At 33.8% G+C, this 12783-nt stretch overlaps 1 protein-coding gene across 9 annotated transcripts in view; it reads right to left on the bottom strand.

Annotated features, from left to right (window-relative positions):
• EDEM3 (ER degradation enhancer, mannosidase alpha-like 3) overlaps positions 1-12783 on the bottom strand; it is a 64179-nt gene that overhangs the window by 31868 nt on the left and 19528 nt on the right. For all 9 annotated transcript variants that reach the window (XM_004688566.2, XM_012729227.1, XM_012729228.1 and 6 more), the window contains exons 5-8: positions 11006-11118; positions 9647-9800; positions 4147-4281; positions 1648-1753 (exon numbers count right to left, since the gene is read on the bottom strand). In XM_004688566.2, the coding sequence (XP_004688623.1) occupies positions 1648-1753; positions 4147-4281; positions 9647-9800; positions 11006-11118 (508 nt within the window). The remainder of the gene's footprint in view (positions 1-1647; positions 1754-4146; positions 4282-9646; positions 9801-11005; positions 11119-12783) is intronic.

A 12783-nucleotide genomic window follows, 5' to 3' on the forward strand; every position in this document is an offset into this window, starting at 1 on the left:
AACAACCATATACCAGAGACATTTTGCGGGGGTGGAGTGGGGGATGGGATCAAAAACGGGGTGGGGGGGGAGGGAAGTGCACATGATTTTGGTGATGGCACACAGGAGACATGGTGATGGGGATTACAATTGAGATGGAAAAAAAAATGTACAAAATGATGTAAAAATAAATAAAAACTGTGGGATTCAGAAGCCAGGAGTTACAGTTCAGGAACATTTAAATAAAACTTATAAAAATTTTATATAATACTAAAGAGAGGAAATAGTTATATTTTAATATGTTCAAATTGGTAATATATTGCTTTCATTTACTTAAGTACATGTAGTTTTTAAATTTTATATTTAATAACAAACCTTTTAGAAAATAGAACATGTATAAACAAGGCAATTCATTAGGAATATTCTTATGTATTTCCATTGGCCTATGTTTGTTTTATAAGGCACTCTGATGAAGACAAAATCATATTCTTTACACAATGTTACATATTATTTGTTCATGTTAACTTTGCTATATGCTTTGCCCCATGATTCTAATTCTTTTTAATAAATCAGTATTCCAACACTGATGAACAGTAGTCTCCCCCTTATCCAAAACACCCAGTGGATTGCCTGAAACCACAAATAGTAATAAAAATAATAAAATAGAACAATTATCATTATACATAGCAAAAATAAAAGTTATATGAATATGATCTCTCAAAAATCTCATTGTGTGTAATACTGGATACAATGGATAAACGAATAAAGAAAGCAAAATCACCATAGAAAATGGGAGGCTACTGTAAAATGACTTTTTAGCTATATTGATTATTATGCCTACTCTTTCCAAGTTTCCTGCTTTTATAAATTAAGTATCTTTAGAAACAAATAATTTTCTACATTTTGTATTATTCCTCAAACTAGATTCCCAGAAGTGAAACTGTCAAAGAGACTAGTATCTCATTAGTAAACACTTACTTCATAAGTGTTAATAAGTATAGCATATGCAGTAAGTATAGCATATGTCAGACGTTGTACTAAACCCTTAAAATTGTTACATGGATTAAATGAGTTAATCAGTAGACATGACGACGACCCTGCTACTGTAGCATACCCATTACCCAGGAATTCCTTTTAAGCCAACACTTCAAATATTGTTTAGGCTAAGCATGTTTAGCTGTGCACATTAAGGTGACAACCTGTAAAACCATTCTGCTTTTCACTTTTAGTTCAGTATTCAACAAATTATGAAATACTAAATACTTTAGTATAAAACAGCTCTGTGTAAAATGATCTGCCCAACTACAGGCTAATACAAGTGCTCAAGCACGTTTAAGGTAGCTTAGGCTAAGCTATGATATTAGGTAAGTTAAATTATATCAACTGCAACTCAAGTTAGGATGCGATAGGTCATTTGGACATAAAACTATCATAAATCAATCTGTATCTTTAATGCCATGCCAAATGTTTGATATAGAATAATAAATCATCCAGAATAAATATACTATTATTTGGCATCAAAGACAATATGGCTCAATTAGTTCAAATCCCAGAAATTTTGTGAGAAACTGCATTATATTGTCCCATAGGTAATTTCAACATAGGAAAAACTACTCTCAACTATTCTAAGGATGTGAAGGCTTGATTTATAAAGTTCAATTTACATACCTTTTCGTACCCAATCTCCAGTATGGATATTTATGGTCACGCCTACTAAATTACTACTTCGTTGTCTTTTTTCCCAAAGAAAATCAAGAGCTTTTCTTGCATATTCCTATAATTTAAAAAAAAAAGTTGAACTTAAAAAGAACTGCAGGTCTTAGAACAAGAGGATACAAAGATGCAAAAATCAAAGATTCATTAAGTATTTTAAGATTCAAGTACAATTTCTAAGATAATCATTTATAATGTACAATAGATTTTCTTACAAGTAGTATATTTGTTCTTATCAATCAATTCTAAATGAAAAGAATGACTCCCAAAATGCTATTTAGTGGCAGTGATCTCATTCTAAAATCACATCCATGTTTACCTACCCTTAATGTATTTAAATAATTTCCATCATTTAAATGCAAAGCAAAAATTTTATATTTAGAAAACTGAAAGAGAATTTCAAAGTTGGTATGTGATCTTCAAAAACATAAACAGGAAATACAGGCCTTACTTTTAAACAGCATGCAACTTTGTTAATGAAAAGTAAATCAACTAGTACTAATATGACAATATCAAACGTAACTTTGCAACATTTTTCTTTTATCATTTATTCTTCCTGATGGACACTAAATTAAAATGATTTCTGATCAAATGCTTAGATTTGAATTAAAGGATTTTACCAAACATAAAAAGCAAAGGAAATGTACAGAATGTCTAAGTTAAAATTAATTTTCAAACCATAAGTTTACTTAGCATTACAGAAGTAGTTCTATAAAAGAAAAAAATCCCATTAAATCAATCTGTTATTTTGGAGATTTATTTAAAAGTATAGTCCAGAACAATTTTAATTCTCAATTCAACCTATTTATGCTAATTTTTAAAAACAAAGTAGGTTACAATCTTAACTAAATAGTGTAGCTTCTATTTCCTTACTCTTATAGTTAAGAAAACAGACTCAGTGAAGTGAAAGATTTAACTGAAGTCTACTGAATTATAGGACAACTAATTAATATAAGGATTGGGTCTTTTTATTCATTACACCAAAAGTCAGCAAATATTTTCTTTTTTTTTTTTTTAAAGATTTATTTATTTGTGCATACAGAACTGGGGTACAGGCCAGAGGCACAGGGGCGGTGAGAGGATTCACCAGAGACAGAGCAGAGAGCAGCACAGGCAGATCGACAAAGTACACTGCTGAGGGGAGCAGCAGGCGGGTCAGGAGAGGTCTGCCACACCATGTGGTCACCTCCGGGGCAGGCGGGAATGAACTCATCCGGAAGTGGCTTCAGCTTCTCAGTGCTGTGCTTTAACCCGCTGCGCCACCAAGGGCCAGCAAATATTTTCTAACAAAGGTCAGTAGCAAACGTTTATGGCATTATGGTGATACAGTCACTGACACAATTACTCAGCTATATCACCATAGCACAAAGGCAGCCATAGACAATAACAAAGGACAGCTGTGTTCCAAAACTTTACAAAGCCAGGCTATGGATGGAATTGGCCCACGGACTATACAACCATGTATCAATGCTCTGTTAACTGTATCAGGCTGCTTTTCTCACAATAAATTACTGTACCGTAAAAAAAAAACAAAACACCATAACTTGATTCAACAGATTCACTTATGAATACAAAGTAGCCCAGTGGAAAGAGTATGTGTTCTGAATTCAGGAAGGCACGGATTCTAGTTTAGGTCTACCCAATTTACCCAGTATCTGTACATCTCATCCTCTTTCAGCCTCACTTAACTTAAAAAGCATGTGTAATTCAAATTAAATTAAAATGTGATCATACAAAAAAGGGACATTATCAGTCAACAAGGTACAAAGTAAAAATTAAACTGAATATTACAAATTTTCCTTAAGATACTTTGCCCATACATACATACATACAAAGGCTATGCATGTATTTTATTTAAATCCTATTACAAAACTTTTATGTAAATTCTCATATATATTTAAATTGGAATATTTTCCCTATTTCTGCTTGCTCTGTATGTACCATTTGCTGAATTAAAAAACATTTTCCTGACTCACAAATTTGAAAAAAAAAGGATGTTTTGTATTACTCTTGAACCCCAATGACACACCTAAAACAAATTAGATAAAATAAAAAGCATGATACATGATCCATAATATACCACTTAGGGGATATGGAAATTTGGATAATAAATAATCTTCCTTTGGAGGTAAGTGAAGATACCAGAAGTGCAAAGACCACTTAGAAAACACATAGTGTTTCATACAAGACATTTGTAGTATCAAATTCATATAATTAAAAAATTTCAAAGAATAAACCTAAGTATTTATTTACAGTTTGTGAACAAAATGCAAAGTGCATATTCTATAATGCCCTCACAATGACCATGTTTTTGACAATTAAAAACCATGTGATTGAACATAGACAATAAGTTCACTAAAATCACAATAACTCTCCAACTGATAATCCTAACAGTTGACCAATGAAAACAAAGTATTCCCGATACCCAAGAAATCAAAGATTATAAAATCAAACCTCAAAAATAGTTGCTCCTGTGAATCGACTTAAAGCAGCAAACTCAAGGATCAAGGTACCAGCACAAGCTGTACAGGTATCTGTCTCAGTTCCTGTTCGAGCTTCTGGTTTTCTGATACCAAACTTTAAATTAATCTAAATAAAATTAGAAGATTATCAGGATAATGACTTCTGGATAACTAATTTTCAATTAAGACATTATGAAAGCATTAAAATAATCCATAACAACAGTGAAATTCAATCTGATATTCCTTATGACTTTCCAATTAACAGCTACAAAAGTATATACTAAACACATAATATTCACTGGGTAAATGGTTTTAATTTAGTTCCTTCCTCGATGATATCAAAATTCATGACCATTATAATAATTATGTAGAGAAAAATAACTTCTATAACAATGTGTTTGCTGGATAGTTTGAAAAGAGGTGTACGAGAACAGGAAACTAGGCAAGCCCTAAAAGAAATGAGGTTTAACTGAGAACCTATGAAAAAGGTTCTGGACATCCAGTATCTGTACATCTCACCGTCTTTCAGCCTCACTTTTCTTACCTGAAAATGCATCTGTATTTCAGAGTTTAAGGTTCAAACTAAATTAAAATGCATGCAGATGTGATCTTACTTTTTAATAAAAGGACATTAAGTAGTATTTAATAAAGTACTGTATTAGTCCTTCATAGACAAAAACTGATTCAAGTTATGGTATATACTTAAGAAGTGATTAAAATTGGTTCACAAGTTTTAAAAGTTTTGAAATAAAGTATACTGCTTTACTGACATGACAGGCTAACAAATCACAGAAAGAAAAATTTTCAAAGGAGTTAATTTTTTTATAATTCAAAGTCACTCAAGTAATACTATCACTATTATACTATAAACTCGGACTAACTAGAACCAAAACCAGAAAGCAATTAAAACTAGAATCTTTTCTGCAGTCCAAATAAACAACAAAAGGAAAAGTATGTGCCTAAGATTCAAGATAAGAACAAACAAGAAAGTTAAATACAAAACATCATGGGTCAGTTATTATTCAAATTCATATATAAAGAGGAGTATAAATAAATTTGTATTTCAACTACCTGTAGAAATAAATTGCTAGGTAAGTCCATTACCTTAACAGTGTCTAGTCAACAGACTAGGCATTTCTAAGTGAGAAGAGAAATACAGACAACAAAAGCGAAATGTAGATGAGGCATAGGGAGTGGATCACCGACAGGCTCTACCATTTGCACTTCTGTAAGAATAGGTAGTTCTGCCCCAAGACCAAACTGGAAAAAAAAATCTTCTGTCTCTTTATGCTGCCTGTATCTCTAGCTATACAAACTGATGTTAAGAATAATGAACTTAAAATGAGGCTACCTTAATAATAAAAAAACTATATTAATTATAGTTAAAGCATAATAATTTTTATGAATATTTGCCCTAAGAGTCAACAGTGAAAAATGGATTTCCTGGTTAATTCTATTAATTATTACAATCAAGTGATCAATAACAATTACCCATTATGTGGTAGATGTTATGGTAAGAAACAAAGAAATTAAGGAAGTCCTTACCCTCAAGAACACAAAATACAGACAGAACAAATAAGACTGACAGAGTAGATAACTAACAATGGAAAGTCATTCTTAAGGGCCAAACAAAGGTAACAACAAATGCTATTAACTAAAGTTCAGAAGAGGAAATACACTAGATTAGGGGTAGTTGCAAACTAAAAATGGCAAAGTCCAGGGAGCAATAGGAAAGGAGAGGCAAATAAAAGTCGAGAATAAAAGTTTTCCATTTCTAGCATCTTTTCCTTAAGAAAATAAAGAAAACACTGAATCATTATTTCTTTGCATTAAATTAGTTTTCACTGTTCTAAGATGACCACTACAAAATGATGCAAAGGTACTATTTCTCAACACAGAACATCCATAGTACCATATATATCTATATTATAGTAGTACACACACAATCTTGTATGCTAAGAATAATATTAAACAATTTCCAAATACAAACTAAAAATACATTTCTGCCCCCAGGGGCACTGCTGGTCATTTCCACAAAACAAGGAAGGGCTCCGTGCTTTTTTTGGGCAGATGGGTATCCTGACTTTAAAGATTCCGGTGCTCGAGACTGGGCTCCAAATGACTGGATAGAAAGGGCACTGCTGGTAACATTCATTTATTCACATGGAAATTACAAATAAGGAGCAGATTGCTCTGTACACTTGTCAGGCTTAAGACAAAAAGGGATCACGGTATAACAAAGGTTTTATATTTGGCAGGAATTTGGAACATGATTCCTCCTGGTCCTGTGTTGCCAAGTCACAAAGAAATTTTTTTAAAAAACCCTTTTCTCTTTGTAATTGTTCATATTCATTCACTGTATAATATGTATTGTCCCTATGGCCTCCTTGGTACAATCTGCAGGCTTGACAGCACCTCTCCTAATTAGTCCACACTTAATGCCACTTCACAGGCACCAGGAGCCGATTTCCTTTACTGTGGAAAGTCAACTTAAGTGGACAAATCTTTCATTTCACAGCGTTTCACTCACAACAGTCAACTGAATTTTACGTTCACAGTAAAACTGGCCTCTAAACTTTAAGGCCTTACTCTGTACAATGCCATGGTCTCAGTTATTCTCCTTCCTTTGCGTGATTTATTGAAATACGTTTCTTTGTTTATCTTTCATCTTTCAAGAGCCATCCCAAATGCTACCTCTTCCAAGAAGTCCTTCCTGACTATCCCTACCCCTGAAAGCAACCTTGTCACAGAACTCATTACATTTAACCAAAAAGGATCCCTTTATTACTGAAAGGTAAAGTTTTAAATTCCTTATGCTAAATTTATACACATTATCTATTTGCTACAAAGGAAAATCCATAAAATATGTATAAGTCATAACACAATCTTATTAATTCTATATTTTATGAAAAATAATCATCAATATAACCTCAGCAAAGAGGTCTTAAATGAAAAGCTGGTAAAGTGCTTTTTAATTAACTGCAATTTTGAGGAAGTGGCATTAAGTATGGACTAATTAGGAGTTATAAGTGAGTTTTAAAAACGACCATTAACTATTATGTTAGCATATCTATGCAAATTATGCTGAGTTAAAAAATATCAATGCACTATGGTGATGGCACATGGGTGATGGGCAACCCAAGGGGAATGCAACTGAGATGGAAAAAGCACAAAAATATGTAAAAATAAACTATTATTTAAAAATAACAATGCAAATACTATCCATTAGGAAAGCCTGAGACGCTGGTTGAGCAAATTTTCCTGGATAAAAGTAGCATTTTCTAAATGGGCATTATGCAAGGATGGCAAAGTACTGTCTACTTGTAGTACTCCGCTAAGAAAGAATTTTTAAATTTCCACACCCAGAGAGTAACAGTACTTAAGTTTCCTTTGTTTTACTATAATGCTTATTTATCTTCTGTCTCAATTCCTCCCTGCTCATTTTATGGCAAAAATGGAGAAATGCTACATCCCTCAGACTTCAACATCTCCATTACTAACAAAACTAAAAAATATTAACAGTAAACACAATTAAATAGATGTCTAGATTTTTTAGAGTAACTTTCTTTGTAATTTTAATATGCTAAGGTTAAACTGAACTATCAACAAATTTAACCACACTAATAAGCAAAGCATTAAAATGAAAACAATTCCATTTTTGCCCTCATTAATCTGGCAAAGTAGACAGAGTTGGCAACAATACAATGACATACGACTGTGAACTTTTATACAGTCTGTCTGGAGAGCAAGTGGGCGACAAGTACCCAAAGTCTTAAAAAGCATTTCTACTCTGAGACTGTTTCCTCTCCCTGTAATTTATCCCGAGGAAGAAATAAAAAGGATGCTCACAGGAAAGCTATTTAAAATGTCAAAATCCAGAAATTTACATAGTAAAAGATTTAATACTAGTTTGTTTCATTAAAAAATAATCATCATAACTCACCAAGTCAATGCGTAAATCAATGGACTATAACCCCTAGCTTGAAAAACACTGCTATAGATCAGGCTGTCTCTTTTCAAAGATGCTTTGATGGAGAAAATAAATCTTATTTGATATGTATTTGTAGAGAAGTTATTCTAGGTTATAGATATGACAAGCATTTCTATAGAAATGGCAAGCACAGAAATGGAAGAAAAAAAAAAAACAACAGAACACTGGTGTTTTGGGGAACCAGGATGAATATTTGGGTTAAAAGAAATGGAATGATCATTAGGAAGGAAATCTATCACCAAAGAATAAAGAATTCCTATAAGTTAAAGGACATGCAGTACCACAGGGAGAGTCACTAAAAAATTTGAGGGTAATTTAACAGAATTATGTTTTAATAAGATTAATTTTTCAAGTGCTCTGAGGTATAGAGAAGAGTTGATTGGTATTTACAAAAACTCAGGAATAAAATATTGATTTCAACTAGGTTGATATTGACTGACTGACTTGGAAAGAGGCTAAGAATTAACAGTGTTAGTAAAGAATGAAGTAAATCAGGATAAAGGGTTCTTTTCCACTTTTCAAAGGTTTTCCTTTCTCAGCTTTAAAATTTTTCTTAGGAAGAAAAACACAAAGCTCCCTCAACTGACTCTGCTGCCAATTCTCTTTTAACTACCAAAGGAGCAGAGAGAAATCTCAGGATGGGTAGTCCATACTTTTCACCTCATTGAACACTTCTTCCCCATTCACTTGTCACATTATCACATTACATCCTTCAAGGCTCTGTTTACACCTGTTCTCCCAATGCTTATTAGACCACTTCTTTTACAAGCTCTCTTTAAGGTCAGATAATATTATAGTTTTTTTTCATCGTCTCTGAACATTTTCATTTTCACAGGTTCAACTTCCCTCTCATCCACTACCTGTCCTGTATTCTGTTATTATCTTCTTCTCCTGAGAGTTAACACCTACTCTCACTTCTTCAGCTATATTGTGTGCCCAAATCCTGATGTGGCATCTCTTTCTTCTGCCCAAATCCTGGTGTGGCATAACCTAACCTGTTCTGCAGTGACACATAAGAGGCCTAAGCTAATCTAAATCATCCCTCTACTCAAGTGCAAACTAACTGAAATGTCAATATAGGTTTGTTAAAGAACTTGGAAAAACTTTTTTTTTTTTGGCCTCAAAGCTGGCAAGGAACAATGCTCTGATTACAGACATTCCTTTTTTTTTTTTTTTTTTTAAGATTTATTTATTTGTACATACAGAACTGGGGTACAGGCCAGAGGCTCAGGGGTGGCAAGAGGCTTCACCAGAGACAGAGTGGGGAGCAGAACAGGCAGATTGACGAAGTACACTGCTGAGGGGAGCAACGGGCGGGTCAGGAGAGGTCTGCCACGCCATGTGGTCACCTCCAGGGCAGGCGGGAATCAAACTCATGCGGAAATGGCTTTAGCTTCTCAGTGCTGTGCTTTAACCCGCGCCACCAGGGAGGGCCAGACATTCCTTTTTTTTAATAGCAAAGGAAGTACAAGTGACTGCCATGTTCTTTAGAAATACTTACTCTTGGATAAGGAAGGCCACTGGTAGTATTGAAAGCTGGTAAAAGTTTGTAACCCAACTGTTTTGCCATTTGGAGAAGCTCATCGTTGTACCACTGCATGTACTCTCCTTTTTCTTTCAGCATGATAGCCAACGAATGTCCACCCAGAAGACCCCTACAATCACAGAGATGAAATATCATCCACATCTTACAGAAACTTAAAAATCACAATAACCTAAATAAACGTGAGTATCGTGTTATCAACAATTTAGCACCAAAAGGTAAGACCACAAAAGAACTTAATTCTTTACTTAACTCTGCTATTCATTTTATGTCAATACAAACCAAAATAATTCCATAGCCAGTATTTTAAGAAACCAAAATATTCTGTCTGTTGTAAAGTGGCCCCTTTTAAGTACCTTAAGTTTTCATAAAATAAAGAACATCCTAGAAATTACTTCAATTTTAATAATTTTATACATTTAGTTTTAACCAATTTTAAATTTAATTATACTATCATGAGATTTTTAGCGGTGTAACATTTAAAAAAAACTTCCCATTCTGTATTAAATGTAGATTAATAAACTCTGAAAAGGTACATAACTATTTCTTACATTAAAATGAAAATAAAACATACTTTGACAAAATGAAATGAATGACAATAACATAAAAATAGTCATGAAATAGAAAAAGTTAACAGAGAGAGGGCCTTCCTGGTGGTGCAAAAGGTGAAGTCTCAGCACTACCAAGCAACCAGCAACCACTGCAGCTAAGTTCCATCCCAGGCCAGAGAGCTGACCCCACTGGCACAGTAGACCTCTCCTGCCTGATTTGCCCCCCATTCTCTCTCTCTCTCTCTCTCTGGTGAAGCCTCTCAACCCCTACACCTCGGCCTACACCCCTGTCTTGTATGAATAAAAATATATCTTTAAAAAATAAAAGTTAACAATGCTGAAACTCGGAAGTAATAAATCCTGTCAGTCTGCACTTTTTAAATATTCCAATAGCATTTCAAACTGTTAGTTTAGAGGTGATCCTGTAAGTTCAGTTTCATCTGGCTTGAAGAGGTACTGATTAAGGCTGATAAACTATGTAAGCTAATGAAAAACCTATGATATTGCTGGTATGCAAATGTTCAACCCACATCCTTTTTAGAACAACATACCATTGATTTGAGTCTACAACTATTTCCAAAGCCTGTCGCTGTCTGTGACTGATATAATGGAAGGCCATCCCATAGTCTCTGTGTTTCATAATATCCCTTTTTTATCTTTTAAACATAAAAAATTCCTTGCTTTATTACCATCAAGATATAAACAGTATACTGCCCCTAAGCATTTCAGTTGTTAAGATTATAGCATTAGTGTTTTACATACTTACCCAAGAACTCTGATGTTTGTTTCAAAGACTGATACAACTACATCATTATCTAAATTTACATCTCTTAAAACTTTCCTCACTGCATCTTCAAATTCTTTAGTTTTATTTAATACCTAGGAAAAGAAAATTATAAAAATAAAGTTTTTTTTAATAAGTTAAAGAGAATGAGTTACTGTGTTAGTTACTAAAAGCAAATTAAGATACTTAAGTACTACTAGAAGTAACATAAGCCAAATATTCCTTTGAAGCGTATCTTTAAAAAGTGATACCTAAAACCAAAAAACATCAAGTGCCTGATTATAAGGAAACTTTATATACCTTATATACTCTTTTAGACACATTGAAATACCACTAGGACTTGCAAACAACCATCATTAAGCCCCTTAATTGGTTTCTCAACATATAAGGCATGATCTACAGTGATATGAGGTGAGTTCTACTGGAATCTGGTTTCTAAGTTAAAAAATAAATCATCCTATTCACCAATAGTCACTTTAAAAGTTGCTTACTCTTCAGTCACTGACAGCCTGATTTTAAACCACATACCACCTGCCAGCTTCCAGAATGGATGCCTACGCCCTGCTCCATTCCCTCCCCCCCAACTTTTGTGGTCAACTTCAAGCCTGATTTGAATTCACATTATTTCATTCACTATCTGTGTAATCCAGTCAAGTCATTTCCAACTCTGAGCCTGTTTCTTTAGCTACAAAAAGAGGAAATATCAATTCCCACAGGGTTGTTTTCTTAAATGAGGTAAGGTATGTAAAGTACTGTCTGTAAATTATTGGCTTAACAAGTGCTCAACATCATCACACTTCACCATTATTAAGATTAGGATTTAGAAACTTAAGACTCTTGGCAATGAGCTTCAGGAAGTATCACTGCATTACCTAGGCTGTTTTGATTGTTCAGTCTAAATTAAGGCCACACAATTACAAGTTATATAAATTCTAGATCATTAAAAGTAGGTTTTCTTTATGTCACTGCTTGATCTTCTTGTCTGAAAATATTCTGCAATGCTTTCTTAACTGACTGAATATGTTTACTGAAAATTCTACTGTAGATATAAAACATACAAAAAGAATATCTGATTAGGGCCCTCTCTGGTGGTACAGCGGTAAAAGCTCAGCACTAAGAAGCTAAAGCCACTTCAGCATGAATTCGATCCCTGCCTGTGAGGTGGTCCACATGGCGTGGCAGACCTCTCCTGACCTGCCCGCTGCTCCCCTCAGCAGTGTACTTTGTAGATCTGCCTGTCCTGCTCCCCACTCTATCTCTGGTGAATCTCCTCACCACCCCCCGCACCTCTGGCCTGTACCACAGTTCTGTATGCATAAATAAATCTTTAAAAAAAAAATCTGATTAAAACACGAAAAAGTAAAATTTATGGTTGTTTTGAGTAAAATACAGTATGAAACCCAACTGTAAATTGACTGCTTTCCCTTCTCAAACTTGAAGTCTAATCAAGCCTGCAGCAACAAATGTAGACTCATAGACCCCTCTAGCACTTCCAAGATGAAGCAGAGTTCTACTGCTTGTCTGTACACATAAACTTTTTAAATACAATTTTATTAATCTCATTCTTCTAGCTCCTTGTGAATTACTTATGTTTGAAGTATTTTAACTTCTAATAATATTATTAAGATTTTAACTTAGTAAGATTTTCCTCCCACATGTCTCTTCAAGGTCTGAACTGCTTTTCTACTGGGAAAAGTAGTCTTTTTTTTTTTCCTTCTCTCCAAAATCAAAACAACCAAGAATAGTAGCAATGCTAGTTG

The sequence above is a fragment of the Condylura cristata genome, unplaced genomic scaffold, assembly GCF_000260355.1.
Source record: "Condylura cristata isolate star-nosed mole 26May11 unplaced genomic scaffold, ConCri1.0 scaffold00024, whole genome shotgun sequence".
NCBI lineage: Eukaryota > Metazoa > Chordata > Mammalia > Eulipotyphla > Talpidae > Condylura > Condylura cristata.